Source organism: Varroa destructor, unplaced genomic scaffold (assembly GCF_002443255.2).
Source record: "Varroa destructor unplaced genomic scaffold, Vdes_3.0 BEIS01000002.1, whole genome shotgun sequence".
Lineage (NCBI taxonomy): Eukaryota > Metazoa > Arthropoda > Arachnida > Mesostigmata > Varroidae > Varroa > Varroa destructor.
In genome coordinates this window covers 42,916,949-42,941,436 of record NW_019211455.1, presented here as the reverse complement: position 1 = coordinate 42,941,436, position 24,488 = coordinate 42,916,949, and the positions used below count along the sequence as shown (strand labels likewise).

The 24,488-nt window shown below is 37.8% G+C and overlaps 3 protein-coding genes across 11 annotated transcripts; 1 reads left to right on the top strand and 2 right to left on the bottom strand.

The window, feature by feature from the left end:
* Window positions 1-395: 395 nt before the first annotated feature.
* Window positions 396-4,893, top strand: bonsai (28S ribosomal protein S15, mitochondrial). 4 transcript variants are annotated; one of them, XM_022792354.2, is made up of 6 exons: window positions 396-542; window positions 1,014-1,390; window positions 1,710-1,843; window positions 2,527-2,674; window positions 3,497-3,617; window positions 4,515-4,893. In XM_022792354.2, the coding sequence occupies exons 2-6, from the start codon at window positions 1,125-1,127 to the stop codon at window positions 4,680-4,682; spliced, it is 837 nt and encodes a 278-aa protein (XP_022648089.1). In that variant the 5' UTR covers window positions 396-542; window positions 1,014-1,124; the 3' UTR covers window positions 4,683-4,893. The 4 variants fall into 4 exon arrangements, with proteins under 4 accessions (XP_022648089.1, XP_022648090.1, XP_022648086.1 ...); XM_022792355.2 differs by having other exon boundaries at window positions 397-542; window positions 1,021-1,390; XM_022792351.2 differs by having other exon boundaries at window positions 404-667; window positions 1,021-1,390.
* A 116-nt stretch (window positions 4,894-5,009) lies between these two features.
* Window positions 5,010-14,211, bottom strand: LOC111244860 (uncharacterized). Of its 3 annotated transcripts, none has more exons than XM_022792348.2 (9): window positions 13,778-14,211; window positions 13,016-13,093; window positions 12,019-12,471; window positions 10,195-10,269; window positions 9,553-9,627; window positions 8,223-9,119; window positions 7,874-8,011; window positions 7,378-7,461; window positions 5,010-6,670 (listed from the first exon to the last, which is right to left on the bottom strand). In XM_022792348.2, exons 1-9 carry the CDS (start codon window positions 13,800-13,802, stop codon window positions 6,567-6,569), a joined length of 1,929 nt encoding a protein of 642 aa, XP_022648083.1. In that variant the 5' UTR covers window positions 13,803-14,211; the 3' UTR covers window positions 5,010-6,566. The 3 variants fall into 3 exon arrangements, with proteins under 3 accessions (XP_022648083.1, XP_022648084.1, XP_022648085.1); XM_022792349.2 differs by having other exon boundaries at window positions 8,223-9,116; window positions 13,778-14,210; XM_022792350.2 differs by having other exon boundaries at window positions 12,052-12,471; window positions 13,778-14,210.
* Window positions 14,212-16,823: 2,612 nt separating this feature from the next.
* LOC111245540 (mitotic spindle assembly checkpoint protein MAD1-like) lies at window positions 16,824-24,100 on the bottom strand. Of its 4 annotated transcripts, none has more exons than XM_022794026.2 (13): window positions 23,879-24,100; window positions 23,358-23,502; window positions 22,681-22,963; window positions 22,083-22,229; window positions 21,543-21,886; window positions 21,145-21,276; window positions 20,831-20,972; window positions 20,277-20,426; window positions 19,748-20,023; window positions 19,235-19,424; window positions 18,733-18,906; window positions 18,282-18,426; window positions 16,824-17,892 (listed from the first exon to the last, which is right to left on the bottom strand). In XM_022794026.2, exons 3-13 carry the CDS (start codon window positions 22,903-22,905, stop codon window positions 17,751-17,753), a joined length of 2,067 nt encoding a protein of 688 aa, XP_022649761.1. In that variant the 5' UTR covers window positions 22,906-22,963; window positions 23,358-23,502; window positions 23,879-24,100; the 3' UTR covers window positions 16,824-17,750. The 4 variants fall into 4 exon arrangements, with proteins under 4 accessions (XP_022649761.1, XP_022649760.1, XP_086835304.1 ...); XM_022794025.2 differs by having other exon boundaries at window positions 22,681-22,959; XM_086979178.1 differs by lacking the exon at window positions 23,358-23,502.
* Between the last annotated feature and the right edge of the window lie 388 nt (window positions 24,101-24,488).

Genomic DNA, 24,488 nt, shown 5'->3' with positions numbered 1-24,488 from the left:
GTGAATATCAGAATGACGGATCGTTTTTCCTTAACAGCGAATTCGATGCTTCTATGCATAAATAGACATTATTCGTTAAATAGCCTGATTGATTTGTTTACTAATAAAGGATCAATTTTAGCACAACCTTCTTCATGTGCTGCATTTTCCTTTCGTCAGTAAGATAATATCACCAGAATTAGCCATTCTATTACGACATTATTCTCAGCTCTATCCAGGTGATTAAAGCCACATCAAATTGTCAGCTCCAAATAATGGAATGGTAGCAGAAACGTTTTTAGGTAACACTTGTCGCGCACACTACTCCGTACCGTCCACACCGGCGGATCTTTGCAGACTTGATATTCAGATCAATATAAACACAGCCACATGTATTTCAGAAGGATCGTATCTGTTCTATAATAAAGGCAACACTGTGCGCGGTCGTTTCGGACCGGTTTCGAATGTTAAATAGTAGTGGTAACAATCCACTTAAATATCTCTGGATAACCAGTCTTATTCTAATTTGATAGATTCACCATTCGATTTTACCGTAAAAAATTGTAAGAAGAGATTTTTTTGGAGATTTCATTGAAGTGTAGCGAATGTAGATGTTTGTGACATAAAATGCACTTTGAAATGTTGTATTTAATATGGCGCAAATGAATTTCCTTTATTGAACACCTTGGTAGGTTTTACTTAGTAAACGACTGTTGTTTTTACCACTTGATTTTCTTGTATGTAATTGAAAAATGCTTTGCGTATACCAGCTTTCATATTCGTGTACACACGGTTCCGTAGTCCGGGCACGTTCCTACTAAGAATGATATTTTAATTAAAAACATAATACATAAATATATTCACCAAATATTCTTTGATCCAGTGATTCACTGATGTTCCCTACCTTATTGATTATTATTACCTTATTCTTTAACAAATAAGGAAAGAACGCGATAAATTTTTAGTGTTTTTCTGCCGACAGTGAAGAACTAACATAAACTTTGCACTTTTAATCCGTTGTATTCTAATTTGAGGAAAAAGTCGGGACTGCGGCGTGGACCAGTGCAGCGCCACACTGAGAACAGTCAGTTTTTCACCTGCTACGTGCTCTTTGATTGTGGCTTAAGGTCACTGTTATTTTCAAGATGTTGCGGCAAACGTTCTATCGAGCCATACTCATGGAAAAGGCAAAACTAGGAACCAGAAGGGCTAATGCCTTGTTCGAGGTTCCAGTTCGGTATACTCGTACATTTCGTTACCCTAAAGTCACCTATCTGCCATTTGACTGGGATTACCCCCCAAAGAAGGACTACATAGATCTTTCTGGAGATCGGACCATGGATATCGGGTTCACTAAGGACGTCTTGAAGCGGCCCAAACTTCCGTTCTCGCGGTTACCTGAAATAGACGAGTGAGTACTATTAGTTAGTGTAGCGGCAACTCACAGCCAGCAGTTACTGATAGACAAAGATACAGATACGTATGCTTCCTACAAGCCAAAAATTTGCCTAGAGCTATATGTACGTTATTATTACCACTGTTATTAATAATATTAGTTTATGTTAAGGTGACCCAAAAGAAAAGTGAATGGGTTATAAATTGAAAACACAGCATAATGACAGTCTTCTTTTTATTTCTTTGTGAAATCTGTTTCTTATTTGATTATTCATCGAGTATCTAGCTTAAACTGCTAAATGTTAACATCTATTGAAAACGTTTATTGGTTTCAGAGCCCCCGAAGAGATGAAGAAGATTTTCAGCGTTGAATTCGCATCCTACAGTGACCAAAGAAAGTCTATAAAAGACGAGTTCTTGAATCGAGTCCGGCGACACCCATACGATACTGAATCGTTTGAGTATAAAAGTGAATCGTTACTTTTACTTTTTTTGACATTTTTTCAGCTAATAATTATTTTGTTCTGCATACTTTTCAATTTACAAACTTTATCAGTGAGTGATGGTGAACTGGGATTCGACTGTATTTGTCAGAATCTGTCCTGCAGAGGTGCGATAATTATGCTATGGTATCATGAAAAAGGGAAATATCTCTCAAATTAAAAACAAAAAATAAATTAAGCTTTAGATATTACTTGGTCTATTTGTTTGCATTGTATAGAGTAATTTTGTTGTAATGCTGACCAAAGTATGATATGATCTGATCTGATCAATATCGGATAAGTAAACATGTTAAGCATAGACTAATAAATACAGGGCAGGTTATCCAGTATTATAGATCACCCGTTCGAGATTAATCATATTTGGTGAAGTTGCTTCAGCCTTCTTACATATCTCGCTTATATGTACGGAACAGATAGAATCGGGGCAAGATTTCTGACGCGATTAAATGTTTGTTTTCGTTGACGTCTACCTAGTCTCCTTGGTAAGGGCGATGGATAATTGAATAATTTAAAGTATAATTATAATAGTGACAAGGATTTGGCAAATAAAATTATTATAATGTCTGATTTCCACATGTATACGTTTCTTGAGAAAGCCAAAATCAATATTTTGTATGCGCTAGTAACTTTTTGTAATTTCTACTTACAGTCGCAAGGGACACCTTCTTTATACGCTCGTTTAAGGAGGTCTATAAGACATCATTCAAAAAGTCAAAGGTCTGGAAAGTCAAGTTGTTAGAGGCAATCAGCCGTCGCAATAAGCAGTTGAAGCAACTGGGACGATATGACTTCGAGAGGTAAGACAAACGATAAAAACTGTGGGTAAATACAAATCAACGGGATCCTTACACCTTTAATATCTAAACAACCTAAGAGACACAGATATTAGGGCATAGTTTTCAGCCATTGTAAACATTTTCGCTATTGTATTTATCTAAAATCTTTGAGCTTAGTTTAGAGTATATTACGTAAAAGAGTAGATAGTGCGCAGCATGTTACTTAAACCTTGGTTAGGCTATAACAACATGACTGATGAGATTCTTTATTAAGTAATTAGCAGTTAGTAAAAAACATTACTAATAATTCTAAAATAGGCATTTATGTATGTATTACTTTTATGCATGTACGTAAATCTCTGTGAAGTACTTGATTAAAGAATAGGCGCCGCCCAAAAAACCCGGGAACTTGTGTAAGAGTCCGATGAACATAATCCGAGTGACAGACACTTATTTAAGTGACGAAATTTATAGGTCCTCATAAGGTAATCATATATAAGGTGACTCATTATTTCACTTCGAACTTGAGAAGAATCGCTTTATGTGAGTGGGTCTATATGTCTTCGACTTCGTTTTCGAGGACGACTGAATTCTTGCTACTAATATACAATAAAGTAGCCTACACCATACAGAATACAGTAAAAATCCCTCGAAGATGTCAAAAACGGCATTTCAGTAGTATGAAAAATGTTCTTTGTATTTTACTTTATTTTTTAGCTATTCGGAGACTTTTTTTCGAACAATTCATAGACTTGCCTAACCCTCAATAGTAGTACAAAGTATTTTGTAAGTAGTTTGGCCTACAAGTATCATAGAACTTCGCCTTGTTTTCGTCTTGCACAGGTACGAGTTTGTAAAGCAAGTACTGGAAATTGAGCACTCGTATGCGCCTTTAGAAAGAACAGCTCCTAAGGTTACTCGCAAAAGCGAGCTTCGACGACTGACAACCGAGCATGCCGAGAAGGTACGATTACAGAATAGAAATGGAAAGTGCTATCTATTAAAAACGATAGTAGCATGCTTTTTGTCCTCTGATATGTTCGTACGGCCGTGGAACAGTGAACCGTCCTATCACGCGTGGCGGTATTTTGTCTGACATCTCAGCCAGACGCAATTGAGAGAGAGTCCCCCTCTGGACGGAACTTCTTGGCGGGTACTTTAATTTTATTATTGTGATTCTTATATAAGGTCTTAGTTGGGCATAAAAATTTGAAAAAAGTTTTATACAAACTAAAAAAGGCTGAAAGCGCCACACGGATCGTCTTTTACGTAATCGTGAATATGACGCCAGCTTTCAAGGTTGCTCGCAAAGATTTCGACACTCTCGAGACAGCTGGTGGTCGGCATGATCTAGCGCATGGCTATATACCCGCAAGCCACAAATATGCGAAAGCTAAAATCTAATAAAAGGTTCAAACAAGAACGTAAGAGGAAGGCGACCGTCTGGGACGCTGCTGAACCAATATAGAAAAAAAAACGATCACTAGCAATCTTAATAACTGAACCCGGCAACAAATCCGTGATCTTGGTTGCGTCTCTATGCGAAATCGCAATAATATGCAAATGGTTTCAATAGCGTTGAAAAGAAAGGGCATATGACTGACGTTTAGCGAGGGTGCAAGTCCCACACAGTAGCTATGCCTAGGGCTTGGAGTTCGTTATTTTGTACTTAGTATTATTATTATTATATAATTTTCTACATATTTCAGCACGTGCTAGAAAGGTTTGAAAATTCTTTGAATAGATAAAATGTACAATTAATGTTTCCAGGCTACCTTGTTTAAAAGTTTTAGATAAAATACTTTCTAGTAATTTATTCGTTACATTAGACACACCGTTACCGTTGTTTGTTGTTTTACAGATTAAGCAGGACAAACTTACGGCTTATCACGAAAAACTTAAGATTCTCCAGAAGGAGTTCGAGGTCGAAAAACGTGAAGCCGAGGAGTTCATTGTAAGAGAGATTGCGGAATTAAAACTAACTGATGAAGAGGTTAAGAGCCTTGAATATGAAAGAAAGATATTTTAGTGAAACAGCGACGCTGCACATTATTACTGTTGCTTCGCTAACCTTTTATGTTTAAACGCTATTTTTGTGTAAACAGCTAATTTGATATTAGATTGATGAACTTCAATATTTAAATCATAGATTCTTGTAGATTATATCTTCATTTGTCTTCGATTGTAAGTGGGTTTCCTCAGATTTGAAAATAAATGTCTCCTCATTTTACAAGTCGCAATTCGGACTGCTTTTATTTATCGCAAAAAAGCTACCGCAGTTACTAAACGCGAGAGTGTCTTTTATATTAGATAGCTTTAATCGTATAATGTTTGAACATAAATAATGGACCAGGAATAGTTGGAAATGTTTCTTTTCAAATTATTTTATTTATTATCACTTAGCTTAGTGGTTATTGGTCGACACGGCACCTAGGGCCGCCCGCTCGGGTCATTGCTGTGTTTTAAATTGATCCAGCATAATTAAGCTCTCACAATGAAAATAGACCTGAAATTAAACGCTTGATTTTGAAAATCCATATATGAATTTGCGATAACTGTGGAACACGTGTTTCTATATTTTCTGATTAGCTATCATTGACCTACCCTCTATTCGATCATAGCCGAGGTATGCAACAGGCCAAATACGAAATTGGGTAGTAAATGACTTAATGAATCTTGTACGGTATTCTTTATTTTTATTTTACACAAGAAAAGTATTTCTATTTCACAATAGAATCAGCGCTTATTATCGCTTAAATAATTATAAAAAATTCATTATTTATAAGAGGCGACCTCCATAAGAACACGTGTAGTTATGTATCGTATAATGTTCGTAAGCGGGGAAAATAATGCGGTACAGCGGACGATTTAATCTCGTGTTTCTCGCTACAGTATTGATTGCAATCTGAACTCCGTTATAAATTGCTACTGCCGATAATATGCAATACCTTTCATTGTTTTATGAGGCGCAAATTTACAAGTTAGTTTCTACGAGAGTGAAGTGACAATGTTGTTTTATTCATCTAAATGTTGTTATTATCCAATTTTTGTTTCTGTAATTTGTGGTTACGGGTTCGGCTGTGCGCTACTACTTTCATTACTTCCATGGTCTGTTTTATGGTTAAATATTACTAACGTTTGAGACAGCACATTATTGTTACTCAACTAAATAATATTCTGGATCTTCGCTCGATGATACTTGCTCGGCGCGACTGCTGTGCGCGCTGTAGTCTGTTATTTTCTCGTGCCTTTTTTCTTTAGTACTGCGTGAGCTTTGTGATCCTTTGTGAAGCAATTTTTTATGAAGTTTTACTAAAAAAAAGTAGTTTTCACAATACACCGTTACTGTAGTACGTGATACTTGATCAAGTGTGGTGACAGATTTGATGACTGACAGGGACAATTATTTTCAGTAGAAGAATGTAAAACGGAAATGTATATATATATATATATAGTTTGTTGGAGTTTCGAGGTAACATATTACCGTCCGAATGCAGCTTTACTAAATTTTTGATGGAAATTTTGTCATCTGCTTATGTATATTCTGCTTGATTTTTTTTTTGTTTTATCGGATACATCATAGGAGCCTCAAATTCTACATAAAACATCTCCTGGAAACTACACCTGACACGAAAGAATGCCGACATGTGATCTCTACATAAGATATGTCGATGTTTTTCAGTGATCATCTACCACTTTCATCGACCCAAAATGCGTAAATCATCATATGTAACAATTACGGTTCATCAATAGTATCCATTACATATCCGCTGACAATTTTTATCTATCAAATCGTAGAGATCTGTGATACACACAAATATCTGTGTGTTTGTTATGCAGAAATCCTTTCTGTGGTAGAAGTAACCATGGTTGAAGCGATTCTATGGGTCGTTCGGCTGCATAGCGTTGATCTTCAATTTATGTCATGTCTCTGTTTCATATCTGGGACACTCCCCTCTCGAAGAGTTTCCCGCAACTGATGAATTTCTGCAGTGAGGTCACCTAGCATTGCCGTGTCTGCAAAGCAAAGCACATGATAGCACAATTCAGAAGAGCAGTCTTTTACTTACGTTTAGGTTAAGTTCGCCCTCTACCTGACACTGCACCATTTAAGCACTTGTACTTATATATCGTCTGCTCTAAATTGAGGCAGCTCATATACGCCGGTCTATCAAATAAATTTTGAATCTAGACAAAATACTTTGTTGGATTGGACGTGGAGGGTGGGTCGCATGACTTCAGCAAAACGCAGCTTGAGTACGTATGTTCTCGGAAAATATAGCAATCTTTGAAAATTGCTTACCAAAACCTTGGTAAACGATTACTTTAAAACAAAAACCTATGGATAGCAAAAGGACATTTAGTAGAAACCGTCAAAACACCATCGTGTCGTCGCGTAATGCACAAATGCAGCATTTCGCCTTTGAAATCTTCTAAACAATTTCCTCTTTAAATTGGGCTTCGGTATTTTATTACACTTAGTTGACGTTCCTATGGTCTTTCATTGAAAGTGATAATTAAGCATTGCTTCCCCATTAAGAAAAGTAAAAACCAAAATTAATTACAAACTTCATCAAATCTATTGTTTACTGACGAATGACATCAAAGACGTATTTTAAGAATATAAATGTATAGGAATTATCCGAAAAAAGTAAATCTGACTAACGTCATTAAATCTTTTTTAATTGCTCATAATTTAACTAAAAGATGTAAAAATTGCTTACTGCGTGCGATTGCTACGACCAGTTGTTTGACAGTGGTATGTAAGCTGCCTCCACGGTTGAAAAGATGCCCAGCAAGCGACACTTCTGAAAAACAAAAAAAAAATAAATTACTGACACTATTGAATGATACCAACGTACTGTGAATACAACCCCAAAGCTAATGCCTTTACCGTACAAAAATATCGGACATGGACTGATAATGATTTCGAGTGACCTCAATTGTTTGCGCTTGTTAAGATGTTGAAGTAGCTATAAAACAAAAAAACATGTTCAAAAAGCTCTTCATATGTAGGAGGTGAATTTGCAGTTTTCAGATATCAAGACAACATCCACGCATATACGTTAGTAACGTAATTTAGATACTATAGAGGTAGTGTCAAACGCTGCAGCCTTACGGGATCAATATTAAACGCTAAGGACCTGTAGCTTATGGCGTTTGCGTTGAAACGAATGGAAAATAACCAATTATAAATTTAAATAGGGGTTTAGTACTTACCACTTTCATCGGAACTATCCTCACGGACAGCTTTATTCTGCCTTCGCAGTTTCATAGACGCCTTGCGCTGCGCAGTCTTTTTAGCTGCAGAGAGTCTCTTCGACTTTCTGTTCTTCCTATAATGTTTGGCACTTATACCTAATGGGATAGGGGCAAGGACAGAAAACGCTTGAAACAATTAGAGTTAGATTGTTCACTCATTCCCCGAAAGCGCACTTACACACAGTTAACTACTCTGCCCCCATACAAAAATGATTGTTCCACAAACAAATATTTGATGATTTGTAAAAACTGGTTTCGTTTTCCGCAGAACCATATAAACATCCTAAAATAGCTTAAACCTACTTACGTGCTACGAACGCTTCATCATCTGAAGGTTCGGGTGTTTCACGATCGCTCTCCTCAGATCGATTTTCTACTGTTGCGAATGCTTGAGTTCGAGTACTTCTTCGAAGTTGTCCAAATGACTTTGGCACTTCCGCCTTAACCGTGACTATATTCATGGCTTCGCTAGAACTCAAAAGGTCAGCGTCGTCTTTACAATCGCTATCGCTATTATTGGTCTGGTTGGATCCCTTGCCGTCGTCTAACTCGTAGTTTTCCCCCTGGTTCGGCTTCGGTTTGGCTGTCTTCTCGTCTACATTATGAATGCTGGTAACCTTGCTTTTAGATGTTCTTCCCGGTGCTGAGATTGACTTCGCTTCACTAACAAGCGCAGCCGTAAGCTTACGATTTGCCTCAAAGTTGTTCGATTCGTCACTCAGTTGTTCTTCATTATGGTCTTGCTCCTCTGTCGCTTTTTTGCTTACGTTCGACTTTGCCTGTTCTCCATCTTCATCTTCATCAATGGCAAGCTTCCCGTTATCCTTTGTAGCTTCTACCGCTTTATCCTTTTCACTGCTCGTGCCAGACGTGCCTTTCTGGGGTCGCCAACGAAGCTTCTTGGTTGCTGGGGTGGATTTCTTATGATCCGGTTTGGCCGTCTCGATTTGACTTCGGCCGCCATGTTCGCTGTTTTGTTGGGCACCTTCGTTGTCAGCTTGTTCATCGTGTGGTTTTCCGTTCGTTGACTTGCGCTTCGCTATGGTTTCGCCATCGCTGACAACGTTTGAGCTGTTCTTTTCATTTCCGGAAGTGTTAACAGTAGACTTATCTTTCGCAAGACGTCCTCGACCCCTCCGGGGTGTGGGTACAGCCTTAGTAGTGCCGTCTGCCTCAGTTACCGTCTTCTGACGAGCGGCGCCTGCTAAGACCATTGTACGATACAATAGATAAGGCTATCGTATGTTAAAGTATCACAGAAATGAAAACAGAACACGCTAACGACATTCAAATTAAAGCGAGCATTTGAATTGCGTCTTATTTCAGAACAAATTGCACAAGAGTAAACGTATAAAGCCTGTATACTACAAATAACTGTAACACGTGTTACAGAAATAACGAGCAAATAAATTGACTTGTGCTGCCTGGACGTTGGAAAAGATGGTACAAAAGCAAACTTCACTAATATAATATAATATAATAACTTTAATAATAAAATATAAGAATAACTAGTTGTACATGACACATAATGTGTCACCAAGCAAACCATGCCTGGCATTCAAGGCCAAATAATCCGCGTTATCCGCCGTACACATTCGGAAACACTAACATAGATATTTTTCATGCTATAGACTCACGTTTGGCAGTCAGCGGGTCCTCTTCGGCATCCACAGATAGCTGTGCGTTCTTGCTATGTCCGCCGGCTGCCAGCCCTGTTATACATAACGAGTTTGAATGGCATTGAAATTAGTAGACTACTCGGAATCCTTTACTAATATAACATGAGATTTATGTGGATATAATCACCATATAGCTACCCGAATTTGTATCATACCTTCTAAGAAACAAAATAGGCATGTTCTACGTGAAGTCACGTGTGTCGTCAACCAAGATTTTGTAAATTTAGCAGGAAAGAAATGATTCGAATACATATTTACTCTATTTTTCACCCACGCCGGTCTCAGTGCTAAACGCTTCGAATTTTATGTCGGATTTTACCGCATAAGCTGAACATTACCTCGGAGCACTGGCTCCTTTTAGCAGCACGAAACGAACCCTGCTTGTCTGTTTATGCTACGTTAAGATACCCAGATGTCGCCTTATAACAAATATTCTTAGGGGCTACTAATGCAGCGTCAGCCCTCTCTAGTGAACCGAGAAAGCGTTTAGTAGTCAGTTGTTTGTTCTGTTAAAATTTGCCTCGACTTATGACAACATTAAATGTCCCCTAAGCAGAATCTAGTTATCTATGCATTCTGAAGCAAAGTCAACCAACGTACGTTTGGTTGAAGGTTCGTGTTCTTCTTTCTCGGAGCCTGTGGGCCCCGGTGAACTCTTCCGGGCACGTTTTTCACCTGAGAAAGTACCGCAGACGATGGAAGACTTGCTATATTAATAATCTCTTATCAATATACCGTGTGTAAACGTATATAGTGAGATAGTATGTGTAGTTCCAAAGGTGGAACTCTGCAGTTACAACACAAAATTCAGTCAGCTACGAAGAAAAAGTTATTTACAATTGTAGCAGTACTAACTCTGCGTAGGAATCTACTTATTTTTTCTACTGAAAACCGACTTTTGTAATTATTTGCCTACATATTTCCCCATTGTATTCTGTCCCTAGATTTGTAATCCAACAGAATTTTGTTGAACTGTTTCGTTCACGAGCAACTACCTTAGAAGAAATGACGAACTTCGAACAGGGCCAACACTGGAATCTTGTTTAAAAACCGTTTATAACCAACTTCACTTTATTTTTTTACCTCACTTTTCACCTCGTTTTAAAAGCACATGCTTTTTCTCCTCGTGTATTTGTGAAAAGCCGATGTCATTAAATAGAGAACCATTTCATCAACACTGCACTCGAAGAAGGGCTGTACTATTTTGTAACCGCAACACAGTACACGTCAATTCCTATGGTTCGAATAGGGAATATGATCTAGTTATCGTTTATATCGAGCGTACTTTCCTTATGCGCGCTTTGTCCTGACCGCCTATAAGCCTCTCGTCCTGTCAGAAACTACCAAATTCTTTAAATATGTGCTTATGATTGACAATTACTATTTTCAATATGAATTGATGAAAGAAGACGCCCCCAGCTAGCCCCAGCTAGAAACCTGCTAAAGCCGTCTTTTTAGCCTGTCTTCGTTTTTCTTGTTCTGGTGCTTAGAATACAAAATAAATTGGTGTAAAGACAGGAGAACCTTTTGGTATAAACAATGATTTAAAGTATATTGTCGACGTTTTTGGAGGACGTTTGCACATAATACGAGGCATCCTATCAATGATCAAATGATCATAGCAAAAGCGATTACCTTTCACATAGAGCAATTTTTTCAAAAGCCTGACACTAGATCGAACTATATACAACACATATATAAATGTGTACAACCATAAATGTCATGAAACGTCACACCTGAATATGTACAGCACAGTTTGGTATCGAAATAACGTAGCTCATACAGAAAGCTTCAATGAAGTCATTGAAAACAAATAGATATAGAAATTGAATTTATATTATAATATTTGCTGTCTGAACGGTAGTGCCACCTGCGACAAAACAAGAAATACGAATAAGTGGAAAGCGACATTTTGAAGAGAATGTTTAATGTACTTGGGAGCTACAACTCACGTAAACAAACAACAAGAAAACATAAGACCTGTATAGAGGAATAGAAGCAAAAAACAAAATACTGTATTGTCCCATGCAGTGATAAACATTGTCAAGCGAACCCACACTTCAGGCAAACGACAAAGTCAAGAATATGACTCTGCTGGTAACTTAGTCATACGGGTTTCTGTTTTCAAGGCTGAAAACCATTAATTCGATTGCCCAGGGCTTAGGACGCTGAGTATAAAGTTGCTGTGACGTTAAAAAAATAATGGCTTAATATTTACTAATGCATTCGCAGTTAGCAAATGTAAACCCACTTTCTCTTAATTGCATACAGACTTCTTGATATCCCCTGAGAATTACTCGTCAAAATCATGATTTATAATTGGGTAATAAAACATGGATGAAAATATTGTTCCATATAATGCAACACAGAAAATCCATCCTAAAACCCCAGAACGGCTGACGGCAACTAAAACAAAACACGTACATGTCGGTTCAAACACGAGTGAAGGTGACCTACTTCTCCCTGAAGACTTGGTGGCCATCGAACTAGCTGGAGCTGTCTTGCGACCTGACGGCGTTCGACGACCCTCATTAACATCCATTTCCGAATGGCTGTCGTTCTCAAGATCCTTCTCGACATCGCTATGAGTTCCGTCTTCGGTTGCACCCTTTTTTCTGTTTCCATTGCTGCTGTTGGTTCGTTTTCTTGTCAAGTCAAAATTCGTCCTTCTCCCTGACACGTCGTTGGCGACCTCAACACGCTCATCCATGTCGCTCTGCGACCCACCGCTGATCGCCAATTTTTTACGGCTCTTAGTGGTTGCGCTTGTCGTTGAGTTGTTATCGTTGTCATTTTTCTTGCTGTTGCCATGCTGGGTCAGCTTAAGCAGAGCTTCGAATTTGTCCTGCTTAGGACCCGGCTTTACCCTTTTTGAGTCTGAGATACAAAAAGAGAGTTTTACGGTTGGATGGAATCGTATGTATAGGTATGTATAACTGGTAAATACTATGGCTACGTATAGACTTGTGTTAGTTTTGTAGAGGATCTGTGTGTTTAGAAAATGTTGACGGTGCTGCAGAAGAGAGAGCTTTTATGAAATTTCAAAGTTTTGTTTCGCCGAAGCGTATCTAAGCAAGATCAAAAGTCTTCAGTTCTTTGAGCGACTGTGTGCATCTGTGTCTGTATACAGGTTCCAACTAATATCTAACTAAAAGTATCATTATATATGCGAATATAACGTGAAGAATTTTAGCATGTATTGAAGAAGATATTTTATAGCGACCTCGTAATGAATAATCACCAACTTTCTTTGATGTTCTATTCTAGCTGCGTGAAACGAAACTGAGTGAGCCTCACCATATACTAAACTAACACGACTCTTATAGCCGCGATATACTATCCATTATCCTATTTGTCACGTGATATCGGTAGCGTATACTTTGTAGACAAAAAGAGTTTTGCTTCCTCATTAGACATTTACCTGTTGTGTCACTATCAGACCCAAACAGTGGCGATAGTTCCCGTTCCCGGCATGAAAATTTTCGCGCGCTTTTCAAATCTACAAGTACAGACCGCATAATCAGAAAGGAATAACAACAACAACAGCTGGTAAAAATGGAGAATCTTGTGGTTTAAATCAAGTTCGATGTTCATCGGATTCGATAATTAAACAACGATCCAAAGAAACTTGCTAGCATTATCCAATTGACAGATATCAGCTATTCAAGTTATTGACGACTACAGCAGCAGTGCAGTTGAAGCAGTTATTACATGTTTTCAATAACAGAAAATCTTTACACGTACCGTTATACTAAGATACCCTCAACTTTATTCCAAATGACTTATTAAAATTGTTATTATATTGGCCTTAAACATGTATCGCAAAGCTCTGTTTTAATATATTGATTCAAAGACAAAGTCTTAATTAGGTTTTACAATAGTCAATGTACTACGAAATGTGATAATAATATTAATAATAATAATGTGTAGTATACTATATCGTTTAAATTCAAAACTCTCGCCCGCTCACTATATACACACATGTGCATATAAACATTTGGCAGTACACTTCGTCAATTCGCATTAAGAAGAACAGATTGTAAATAGTATCACCATGAATTAAGTTTTTCGGGTCTATATACGCTATTAGTCCTTTTGTTACAATGCTTTCAGCGTTTTTTAAAAGTAAGGTACTATGAATTGAATAGCGTGCACGATTGCTTTTTGTTGAATGATTACTTACCCCCGTCGCTGTCGGATTCAAACATATTACCAAGTCAGTCGTGTAAAGTACGCTATTGAAATACGAACACTGGATCACTATTGCCTGCGCTCACGAACCAAACCAGTCCCGATAGCCCGTCTTCAGAAGACGCGAGACGCTCTGATCTGGGAGTGAATTGGAAGTCCGATTTATTGTTGGTCAGGCTAAGGTGGCATCATGTCATACCCATAGACTTGATGATCGATTTACCGTCACTAGAAACAAGTTGCACATAAGGTTTATAAGCAGGGCAGGTTGTAGCTTCGCTGCTGATTGTGTCATTTATCAGAAGTAAACTATGCTGGCGTGCAATAGTAGCTCTGCACTGGTGCTAATCGGCCATGTAAACTTGTGTTTGGGACAAGCGGTGGCCCCCAATTCATGGAGCATAGAGAGAGAGAGAGAGAGAAAGATACACTCCACGCATCAACCTCTCTCGTCGCTGCTGAAAAGGTCCTGTTCAGGATTTAGCGGGCCGATCAAATAATACATCTATGAATTCAATAGTACAATAAAAATAAGAATTAACAGTATGAATTGTTACGGCCCGCAGCATTAATCCCAGATGTTTTATTGCTGCTATTATGTAAAATCATGTTGCTGGATGAATAACTAACATTTGTGCTGCCACTAATGCGTCATGATTACAATTGGTGGAAACGAGAAGAGAACGAATCGTCGAAAGAGAGAATCTAAGTGATTTGACGACAGACGAAGTGGGCTAGGTCGCGAAGCTAAAATTGGTAGTCGCGCGTGGAAGAGACTGTGCATGTACAAACACGGTCCTCATTTTTTTTACCACGCTGTTAATTATTTTTACTACGCTTTGCGCTCTGCTAACTTAACGAATGGAAGATAAAGATAAGAAGTTATTAGAACACTTTTGCCTAATCCTGCTTTTTGTATATCCTTTATAACACAACAGCAGTTCCAAAGTAATTGAGTAGAAACAGCAATAAGAAGAGCATAGAGAATACAAAAAAATGTATATATCTATATATAACGGATCTCGAAAAAATTCTGAAAGAAAACACCTAAAAGCGAACAAATTGCAAATAGTGAACCTTGCGAGGAGAAGTCAATTGAAGGTCAAAATATAACAACCTATAACAAATTATTCGTTTAATGAAAAATAAGTTAATGTAAAATAAAAGTTACGGAACTTAATTGTAGCAACTAATGTAGAACTTGTAGCAAATAAAATATATAATGACACTTCACTGCCGCTATAACATGGTGAAAACCCATAGTTTTCGCCAAGAAGTATTCAAGCCACATATGGCGCAAGAAATTCGGGTAATGATATCGCTGCTATAAAGATCTGGTATTGCCGTACTATATAAGTTGATTTTTTTATTTCTGAATAGACGAATGAAACCTGTAAGAGATTCATGTCTAAAAGATTCAGTAGGAAATTTTATTGTCATTACAGTGTGGTTCAGATGCAATTTCAAGGCCACTTTTATAAAAACAATTGATATCCGATGCATACAGCAGAATAAAAACAACTAGAAAATTGGCACTTTACTAAATTCTGAACCCATTTGACCAGGTCTGCGCATTAAGGTATAGATTCGTCTCTTGGTGAGTTCAAACTGCCACAGAGAGAGCGAGATCCTGACAACACCAACAAAAACATTTAGCAGACCACCAAAATGCTGTCATAGGTAAACAAAGCTGGCGATTCTCGAAAGATAAATAAAAGCGATTCCTGCGATTAAGCGAAAAAATTCTTCGAGAAATTCTAATTTTATTATTTAATTCTAATTAAATAACGCATAATAATAATAATTTGTTCTAGCCTAAGGTCAGAAAAAAATTGCTTATAGTCCCTACTTAAATAAAGCTACGAATTTTGTACTAATTTAATAACCATAAACTTCCAACAACCATTAACCACCAGTTAGAAGTACATGCTAGAGAACATTAGCTTTGGTAAGGTATAATGTGCTTCGCTTTCTGTGTAAATAAATCGTAAAAATGTACTGGTGTAGAAGACAACACGTTTTTGAAATTAAACCCTGCGACGCTAATCAGTAATTATCTACTTTAATCATCATAGCACCTGGGTAGGTTGTGGCTATACCTTTACCTATTTTCCAGCTTCAGTCTATTTTCTTTAGCGGGCCACCCGTTCCGACTTTAATGTCAACATACTCTTCTGCAGTTCAACTTGGGTAAATGACTGCCATCACTTGATAAAGCCTGGTAAATTTGACAGCGCTGTTGACGACTTGCATGGTACTCTATCTGTTCCCCTAAATGTATGAAAGCATTAATGAATGACTATCCAAGCGGTCCGCTTGTCTTCTGCATTATCAGATAAAGCGTCCTGTAAGCATCATGGAAATATAATTTCTTCAATTAAATTAGCTGGATTTTTTAGAAAATACAGGACATGAAATGATTGGAAAATGATCGTTCGGTTCGTTGGTTCATGAAGCGGTCCCTTGATTTCTAATAAGCTTAATCATCTGCTTCAATACAGCGGTCACGAATCTCAACACATCGTTAACTTCATAACGCTCTAACGTGTAACCCGCTTAACCTGTGCTCGTTCACTGCGAATAATCATTTCTCTACGAGTGCTTCCAAAAATTTTACGCCTACTAAAATTGGAGCATGTGCTCTTATCTGAACCCTGTCTACATAGCGTGACACTCTCAGATGTGAATACGTACAGTTGCTTATTCTCGGCTCCTCCAGTTTACGCAGCTGCTTTTGCTACCTGATTACCTTAATGACGGCTAACCTTAACACTGGCGTGATCCATCCAACAGGCGTTGTAAGGAGTACAAACCAGTCTGTTTTAACAGCTCGGAACGATCGATGGCCGGGGTGACCGATTATTGTCTCGCCCGATGGTGCTCACCAAAAAATCGATAATACAATGTTTCTGGGAGATATTCTACTAGGCATAGCTATCAAGGTTACCCAAGCAGTAAGCATGAATCCTGTCTACTTAGTTTGTCAATAGAATATCAAACAATAACAACGCGAGAACAAAGTAATGACACAGAAGAGATATCTTAAGTAAAACACGTCTCGGATTATTATCTTTATCTAAGTTCTTTTTATCATCAACATCGATCAATATCAAGTCCAATTATTTTCAATGTACACCAGTTAAAATGACAATGCTAACCTTATACCTATGGTTAGCGTACTGTCACCAAGTCTACACCTCTAATGTACCATAAATGCTTGTTCACACTGCGAAAGTAGACGATGGATTTTATTAGGTAAAAGAAAATGTTACATTTTAAACCTTGTTTATTATAACAACTTGTTTTTCTTATGTACGGTAAACTATAGCAGAGGAAGCATACAAGTATAGCGCATATATTTGTTCACAGTATCTTCAACTACTGGACATCTATACTCGATTTATTGGATTCACAATTGATAGGCGTACGGAAACGAGAGCGCCGATGGATACTAATTCACCATAGTTCCATATGGTTGAGAACAAATTTGTTTTGTTGTCCGTTTGCACAGCTACCATATAAGGCTATTTATAATTGATAACGCTGGCTTATTTTTTTAGACACAACCCCGTTTTCTGTTTCCTTCTCTACCAATATACGTTACAGGAAGGCTTGCAATGAGTAATAACGAGGAGTTCTGGCATACGTTGTGACTGGAAAAACTGTTTGTACAACTATGAATAGTCAACTATTAGTATGCGTTATTGTATTCAAACGGAGGTCGACATTTTTAATCGTTTTACTTAAACATAGTCATGCACTTTGAGTAAGTTAGTTGAGTGTTTAAACGCGAGTCTATTTATGCTTATATCAAAATCTATCAGGTACTGCGTCCTGCCTACGGCTAAAACAAATAATTAACACTTTACTTGTTTGCTTCGCTTCTTTTTAATATGAAATTTAAGCAAAAGGCCATTTTCAATCAGAATCCTATTATCTTACGACAATGTTTTAGAATTTGAGCCCTAATCGGTAACAAACATCGATGGTTGTTCAGCCGACTGTATCATCATTGTTTGCGAGTTGAATAGCTGTAACGTTAGGGCAGCCAAAAAAGCTGGAATCGAGTCCATTTTTTCCAGATAGTCTGAGGTTAAGCTGTTAAGTCTGAAAATCCAAATTATGCAATAAGAAATAGTTGATAAAATCGATTGTATATTGGAACCGATCTCCAGTGCCACTTAATTGCTAAGACAATGACTATGAAAACGCGGAACTCATTACAGTTAATTCCGTATAGGAGACAAAATTTAGCACACGGAAATAATATGTGGCACATCAGTAACCGCTGCGGTTATAAGACTCTCTAACCACTAAACAGATTTTCTTCTCAAATCGTATAGTCAGAGGGTATTACTGTGCTAGCCGTAATTATGAACGTTAACTGTCTAATTCGCCTTAAAGAATAGGATCTAGGCCATTATGAAATTATCCGTATTAGAATTTTTCAGCGATTTAGAAGTTCAGGTCATATCAAGTCTTTCTCACTGGCCTACCTTAATGAGTAATCATTACTAAGTAGATGTAGAAAACCGTTAGCGCCAATCTCAAATTCGAGTAGGTCGTCGGCGGACTCCGCGTACATATGACGGAGAACACAGGCGTTTCCATTAGCGCTCGACTTCATATCAATCCGGTAACCTGAAAAGGAAATAAATAAATGAAAACGAGTTGCAGGATTATTTCAGCATTTACTGCAAAATCAAGAGATGGCTAGAGGGAAGACAGCGTATTCAGCCCGCCGATTTGTCATGTTTATGATGTCATCAGTCAGATTATTGGGTGGGTAGGACCTGAACAACGCTTTTTTCCGACTCTCGTATTTCATGATCACTTCTTGCATAAGAAAATATATATGCCCTTACGAAGCTCGTTTCCTAATAAGGACCGAGCGGGATTTCATGCAGCGGTTAGTATTTGATAACCTGTTAGTATTGTCAGTCGGACCTGTTAGACAGTAGACGGCTTGTCTAAACTCTCTGGAAGTCTTCTTAAAAGCGGCGAGAATTTTCTCCATTTTTTTATTGGCTGATTCGAGCTCAGCGCGCAGCTTGCGCGGGTCATCACGGACAAATTCTAACAACGTCGTTTCGCCCGGTTGCTGCATCGAACCCGAGGCGCCTTGAAAGAGTGAGGATTGTTTGCAAATAACAGAACAAGGCATTGGTTAGTCCAAAAATAAAACAAAAATAATTTGTTATGATTTATCGGTATTTAAATCGAGGTCAAGCCAAAAGAAAACATTCTTATTTTAAAGAGTTCCAACTTCACGAAAAAAATGGCTGTTCTATAGCCCTTATCAGTTCCTATTCCCATCATATCATACGTAAAGAAGCTTTTAACGTTACATCTCAGCTCTTGGGAGGTCATCTTTTATTCCATCTTTTCGATAAACATTTTTAGAAACACTTATTTATTTACAGCTTGATTGTCTGCGTGTCACGCTCACCTTGTTCTTCAAAAGCCTGGACCTTCGCCCTTAATAGCTTATTTTCTCGGTCAACTTCTTTCATCTCGGCTATCCAGGAGTTATGGGCGACATCAAGCGGGTTGTTCCTAAAGTGCAGTATACGATAGCCATATTCCTTACAGTCACCAAGCGCCGCCGCACCAGTTTGACCAGAAGTTTCAGTTTGAACCTGTTTCAGGAATTAGTCTTTAGAATTTATCGTTCTCTCTGTCACCTGCTCACTGCGTAGCGTTTGGGTAGAACTACGTCTAAAGCCCAATACAACTTATGTAATAAAAGAAGGGCTTATTAGGGAACAAGTTTATTTTCTTTACGATTCAGTTGCGTAAATGATTATGGTTTACTGAGTATGTCCTTGCTTGCGCAGTATACTTAGGAAGTCGTGTTGACGAAAAGAAGCATATAACGCTATGCTTTATCATAGGTACGGCAAATACTTCGGTTCTCACGACAGCCCAATGATGATTACAATACGAGCTCTCTGAAGCTTACTTCGATGGTGTTTGTTGAAATGCTCGACTTCCGCTGGCCGTCTCCGCGGAGTTCTGCGTCTATTGCGCGGTACTCACTTAGCGCCGCCTCTAATTGAACGATACGTCGAGTGTGCATCGAGGCTGGATTGATCGTGACGTCGCTCTCGTACGAATCGAGCACAGCCTTGTAAGAGTCCCTCTCCTTGGCGACTAAGCGCAATCGACGCTCTAAGCGTTTTAAAGATTTTGCTTCTTCAGCACCCTCTAGTCGCTTTGCATTTTGCAGAACTGCCACCTGAACCCCAACCGGACCGTGGAATTCGATATGATAAACAAAAGAATGGTGGGCAATGATTAAAGAGTTTGTTTAGCCAAGCACTGTTTGATCAGGGTAACCCATTCTTTCAACGGTGTTTAGTGTCGATAATATTACATAACCAAAATTGGAAAAATAACGTTGTTTATTTTTAATTATTGTTGTTGAACTTTTTCACGTTAGATGCATACGCAGAAATTAACATAAAAATGTTAGATTATAGTAGCTGTACCTCCGTTTTGAGTCCGTTGTTCTCTTCAAGAAGATACAACTCGCTATCCTGAAGCTTTCGTAATCTCTTCAACACAGCTTCAGGTGAGTTCAGTGACGGGTCAACCTCCCTGAGGGCATTCTCCCATTCGGAATTTAACTGTTGGCTTAACTACAAAAAATAGAAGAGCATTATTTAGCAGAGCAGTACACTCTCGGGAGTAAATAATAAAAACTAAACCTACGCCGAAATAATAATAATAAAATATTTACTAAATATCCGAAATGCTGGCTTTTTCTAAGATATATTTTATGATGAATGAATATAGCTTCTAAAATATCTTATAATACAATCTTTTCGCCAAAATTTCGCGAAAAATTTTTCGCTAGTCTTGAAACGAGTAAAATTTTTTTAATTCTAGCATTGCTAACCGGAGCGCTAATGAGACACAGGAATCTTTATTAAGAGAAACATAACCAACCGGGATTATTTAACTTGAAAAGGAACTTGGGTCTCGACTAGTGTTCCTAATAAATAACGAACAACAATTAAGAATTTTCTCGCATTGTTATTACATTGAGATCGAATTCGAGCTCGGCACAGCGTTCTCTCGTTTTGTTAGCGCCCTTCTCGACATCCTCCAGTATGCGAAGCTGCTCACGATAGAGCAACACGTTCGATCGATCTTCGCGAAGCTTTCGGTTTTCTTTACGAAGCCTAGGCACAGTTCCAAAGGTATAAACAAACGTAGGATTAGATCTGTACATAAGCAAATAGCAGATTTAATTTCTAAAAGAATATTTAAAGCATGCTTTATACACACGGTACACAATTATATAAGCCAATGTATAAACTAGCTATACAAGAGTTAATTATGATTTGCACTTACTGATTGAGCTCGGTTTCCCACTCCGCCATAATTTTCATTTTTTCAGTAAGTTCTTGGCTTCTTTCAAGAAGATCCGATGCCCAGTTATGATCTTGGATTGATTTTTTTAGCTGGCTTACCTCATTATTAAGTCTGAAACCATTTATTAGGTGAGACAAGTAACGATTTAGCAAGCAAAAGTATATACAGCAGATTGAGCGGCATGCTAATATTATAATATGTGATTATCGGTTAACCCAACGTGTGCAAAAGGTGCACAGGGCGCCGTAATTCTAATATTTTCTACAACAAAATAATAAACAGTTTAGCTTTTGCAGCACTTCTGTCGGTAGGTAGTATCAATTGTTAAAGGACAATCGGATGGTTATTATTATCTATAATTGTATTGAATAGAACACCTTTTATTTTCCTCTTGAATGTTATCCAGGTCATCTTGCTTCCTTCGAAGTGTCTCCTCGACTAATCGAAGTTTGTTTAACGTCTCATCTCTTATCATCTTCGTCTCAATAAGCAGACGTTCTTTTTGGAACGCGGTCTCTTCTTCTTTAAGTCGCCGTTCTTTTTCCCGCCATAAATTCTGCTCTGCCTCCTTAATCGAGCTGTCCCGCGTTTTTTCAAGATCGTCAATACGCATCCTTAGTTGCTGTATTTCGCGTTGCAACGACTGCACTTTTGCCTGTTGAAGTATCCGCTCTTTGGATACTTCCTGTTCTTGTTTGGTGCGCATTTCAATAGCGACCGTCTGTAAAGATTGCATTGGAACCTAATTAGCCTAGTCAATTTTGACGAAGTTATATACTGCGCAACGTAGTTTACGTGGTTTAATGACGCCCTACTTTTTTTTTTATACTGTACATATCTAAACAATGGTAATAGTAGCAGTAATTAGTCTTCATAATTACAAGCTTTAATACGTTTCCTTGGACAAAAGGGTATACCTTTGCGCGCCGAGTCGCTTCGAGATCTTTGGACAGCTCCAGTATCTTTTGCTCTTTCTGGATAGACTCCCGGTGTAGCAGTGGCACTTGCATCTCTTTCTGAGCTTCAAGAGCGAGAATCTTCGTCTGATACTGAGCCAGTTTAATCTATGATAAATAAAAATTAAACTAATTTGTATGAACAACATACTCATAATCTGGGAAAACATCGTCGTCATCAATCTACACCAATAACAACCGTATAATGAATAATGAAAAAGATAAAAAAAAATAGAGAACTTGTTTGGCGACATTTGAATATCTAGAACATATGAGATAAAAGTAAACTTGTCTTAAAAATTACTGATTATATTAATATTACTAACATTCATTCATACCTATTTTTAGAAAATTGTGCATAATTCAATACGTATATTTATAATAACGTATAAGAAAATATACGTATCAGTTTTTTACCATGCACTCTAGTACAGGCTGTTTCTGGTCATACTTTTTTGCAGACATTTACTTATGTATATCTATAGTTACAATAGCGTACCATAGTGGTTCAATCCAACAGAATTCTGATAGCACTTTAACACAAAACCCTAATACGCACCTTCAGCTCTCGAACGCTTTCCTCATCCGAGATACAACTTTCGTCCTGGGTTCGACGTCGCTTTGCATTGGGTCTTACTTGATCGGCCCTAAGTTCATCATCGTCGTCCTGACCCAGACTCACCTCTTGTGAAGAACTGATACTTTTATCTAATTCGGCGCAAGCTCCTCGTAAGGCCGTCACCGCATCGGCCACTCGACCATTGATCAGCCTTTGGACGCTCATTGTGCTAGATCCAAAAACTTTCGAAACCCTCGACTATCGGCTTTGTTAACTAAACTGGCTTGTTGCCAATAAATATTGATTTCACAAAAAGTTACAAAAACACAATAATGAAAATAGTTTATTCATTTTACAAATTCCTAATTTTTTTTCGATAGATTGATATAATAGGCTTGGTGTTTGGACGACTAAGTTTTTCGTGAAAGAAGACGAAGAATGACTGGTTCGAGTCAGGCCGACAGCACATGTTATACCGAAAATCAGCTATCCATTTGTTTAATATCAGAATGGAAACGATTGGATTGTTGAAAACCGTATAATAGCACAGTTTCAGTTTTAAATAAAATGTGTTAGTTTTTTTTTGTTAGCTACCATTCGGGAACTAAAAAAATGGAGCAATGCAATTCACTAGCAACAATGCATTTGATAAGACAAGCCAAGATCAACGTTTTCACCTTTTAAAATTGCGTATGCTTCTCTGTTTTTCGGTGTAGCTTGTCATTACATCTCTTGTGAAATGAAATAACACAATATTGATCATATATTCGGCTGGGTGCTAATGATGGACGGCATATTGATCACATGACGACAGACCTTAGCCTGCAGGAAAGAGAATTTCATAAAATAGTAATGTGTGCAATGCAAAAAGTAGAAATAAGTTTGTATTAATTTTACAGAATGTCGTGTTTTGATCAAACAGCTAATAAAATATCAAACCTTACGAATACTGACAAATCGGACGAAAAAATCTCACTTACAGTATACATTCATATGACCACTGAACATACGACAACATACATTAATATAAAACCGTTTTAACTGTGAAGAGAAATTCAATTACTACGGCCTTCATAACCGATATAGGCGTGGGATTATAGTAGATTTTAGTACCTAACACAGATAAGGTTGAGATAATATGCACGTTAATATGAATAAAAGCAAATTGCACGAAATGCTTCTTAATGGTTTAACAAACCCTGAGTGTTTGAGGCGAGCTCATGAAATGTATACGGTAGAGTCACCTCGTCGGTTTGTCCTTATATAACGCTAGTTACTTAGTCCACATAATACTTATAATTAAACAAATGAAACAAAGTTCTCCGGTATTCGTCCGGCATCACAAACGCTATATTAACAGTGTCAACAAAAACACAGACACCGGAACCCGTGTGAATGATCATATGCGACTAAAATTTAAGGCGCTTCGAATAACCATCGTGCGCATCGCTTGCGTAAAATCCAACGCCGTTGAGCACCGCTCAGAGACTTTTTGTCTTCTAGACTGGTGCCATTTTGTTTTTTTACTATATGCCCATGTTAGATATTTTAGATTTAATGTGTATTACTGCTAATTAATGGAAGAGTGAAACACTGCGCAAAAACTGTAGCATAATATGTTATTCTGATAGCCATTTGTTTACGAAATAAATAATTTCTGATTTGACCTAAAAACTTTGTGGCCGAGCGGTCGAACTTTAAGAACTTATTTATTTTAGGGGTTTCTTTGTGCTATTAGGCGTTATTGTTGGCGGTTTCTCTTAAACGAAAATTTAAGTTACTGTGTTTGATTATTAGTCCATAAGTAC

Bases quoted from the DNA above. Each gene is read 5' to 3' on its own strand.
- bonsai (XM_022792354.2), top strand. From the start codon at position 1,125: ATGTTGCGGCAAACGTTCTATCGAGCCATACTCATGGAAAAGGCAAAA. The intron at 1,391-1,709 runs GTGAGTACTATT...TATTGGTTTCAG, and splicing joins CGGTTACCTGAAATAGACGA to AGCCCCCGAAGAGATGAAGA. The intron at 3,618-4,514 runs GTACGATTACAG...GTTGTTTTACAG, and splicing joins CAACCGAGCATGCCGAGAAG to ATTAAGCAGGACAAACTTAC.
- LOC111244860 (XM_022792348.2), bottom strand. From the start codon at position 13,802: ATGTTTGAATCCGACAGCGACGGGG. The intron at 13,094-13,777 runs GTAAGTAATCAT...CTGTACTTGTAG, and splicing joins TGAATCCGACAGCGACGGGG to ATTTGAAAAGCGCGCGAAAA. The intron at 6,671-7,377 runs GTAAGCAATTTT...TTTGCTTTGCAG, and splicing joins GGTCGTAGCAATCGCACGCA to ACACGGCAATGCTAGGTGAC.
- LOC111245540 (XM_022794026.2), bottom strand. From the start codon at position 22,905: ATGAGCGTCCAAAGGCTGATCAATGGTCGAGTGGCCGATGCGGTGACG. The intron at 19,425-19,747 runs GTAAGCTTCAGA...TTCCTGAAACAG, and splicing joins TTTCAACAAACACCATCGAA to GTTCAAACTGAAACTTCTGG. The intron at 18,427-18,732 runs GTCCGACTGACA...TTTCCTTTTCAG, and splicing joins AGCCGTCTACTGTCTAACAG to GTTACCGGATTGATATGAAG.